Source organism: Somniosus microcephalus, chromosome 7 (assembly GCF_052327205.1).
Source record: "Somniosus microcephalus isolate GS21.2 chromosome 7, FLI_Smic_1.0, whole genome shotgun sequence".
Taxonomy (NCBI): Eukaryota; Metazoa; Chordata; class Chondrichthyes; order Squaliformes; family Somniosidae; genus Somniosus; species Somniosus microcephalus.
In genome coordinates, this window is record NC_140993.1 from 277630959 (window position 1) to 277632271 (window position 1313).

At 54.2% G+C, this 1313-nt stretch overlaps 1 protein-coding gene across 1 annotated transcript in view; it reads right to left on the reverse strand.

The window, feature by feature from the left end:
• The window catches only part of fbxl2 (F-box and leucine-rich repeat protein 2), a 321753-nt gene extending 321432 nt beyond the window's left edge, over positions 1–321 (reverse strand). The window contains exon 1 of the mRNA XM_085993891.1: positions 239–321. Coding sequence (XP_085850017.1) covers positions 239–268 — 30 coding nt within the window. The 5' untranslated portion in view covers positions 269–321. The remainder of the gene's footprint in view (positions 1–238) is intronic.
• Positions 322–1313: the final 992 nt, after the last annotated feature.

Sequence of the window (1313 nt, forward strand, 5' to 3'; positions counted from 1 at the left end):
TCTCGCTCCATAACGTAAACGGAACGTCTCCCTTTTTTTCCTTCAAGCCACCGTGACAACAAGCCGCACAGTCGGGCTCAGGCCTCCTGACAGGACAGTCCTCAGGCCGAGCTGGGCCGCCCTGCTCTCCCCGCCCGCTGTGGTGAAGCGGGGCTGCTCCCTCAGCCCGGCCCGGCCCCACCGCCCGTGCTGCGGCCGGGAGTGGAGACAGTTCCCGAGGGGAAGGCGGCGGACTCACCTCGAAGCGGCCCCTGGTAATCCCATTCATGGCGCTCTCTCCCGGTGCCGGTCTCTCTCTCCCGGGCTCACGGTGCCGGTCTCTCTCTCTCTCTCTGTCTGTCTCTCGACTGACGATCCAACATGGACGCTTCAACCGTCGCCTGACGTCACACCGTCAAACACCAACACAACAGACCCCGCTGATTAAGGGCTTTCACCTTCACCCCGGAGGGAAAATTAAATACCTCTCCCGGTGAGGGGGCGGGGGGCTCGACACCTTGAAAGGCTTTTTATAAAGTTTATAAGCCGATGTTGCGACGCGCCCCGAGCGCCTGACGTCATTTCCCCGGGAACACAGCGCGTGGGGTTTGTTTTGGTTTGATCAGTCTGTCTGTGTGTCTGTCTCAGTCTGTGGGTGTGTCTGCCTGTGTCTCTATCTGTCTGTGTTTGTGTCTGTCTCTGTGTGTGTGTGTCTGTCTGTCTCTATCTGTCTGTCATAAGAACATTGTGGTGGAGCCACCAAAGGGCTCAGAGCGGTTGTACATAATTCCTTTAACAGCAATGTAGTTACTGTCTGTGCCTGTACCTTTAATTACACTGTTTGACTGTACAATGTCTAGTTACCTTTGCAGCGCGGTTTCAACATGATTACGTCATGCCGTTAGTCAAGTGATGCCCCAATGGCAGGAAGAACGTGATGACGTCATGACATCAGTCTTCTGACCAGGGGATCAGTCCTCGTGGAGCCCTCAAGGAGAGCGGACCTGTAGTTGATGTATTCCAGCAGTTTCTAGTTAAAACCTGTTTTCCATTAAAGTTCATTGTTTTAATTGCCTGAGTCGAACTCAGTTTTTTCGATAGGAACCTCCGTTCCTACATTGGTGACCCCGAATTCTACGAACAATTTTCGTGGAAGATTCATCATGGACACGAACGCCGTCACGCTGAAACTGCCACAGTTCTGGGAGCAACAACCGGACGCCTGTTTATCCAGGCTGAAGCCCAGTTCGCCATCAGGAACATCGTCGTGGATCAGACACATTATTACGTGGTCTCCGCCCTCGACAGCGCAACTGCCTCACGGATCATCAGCC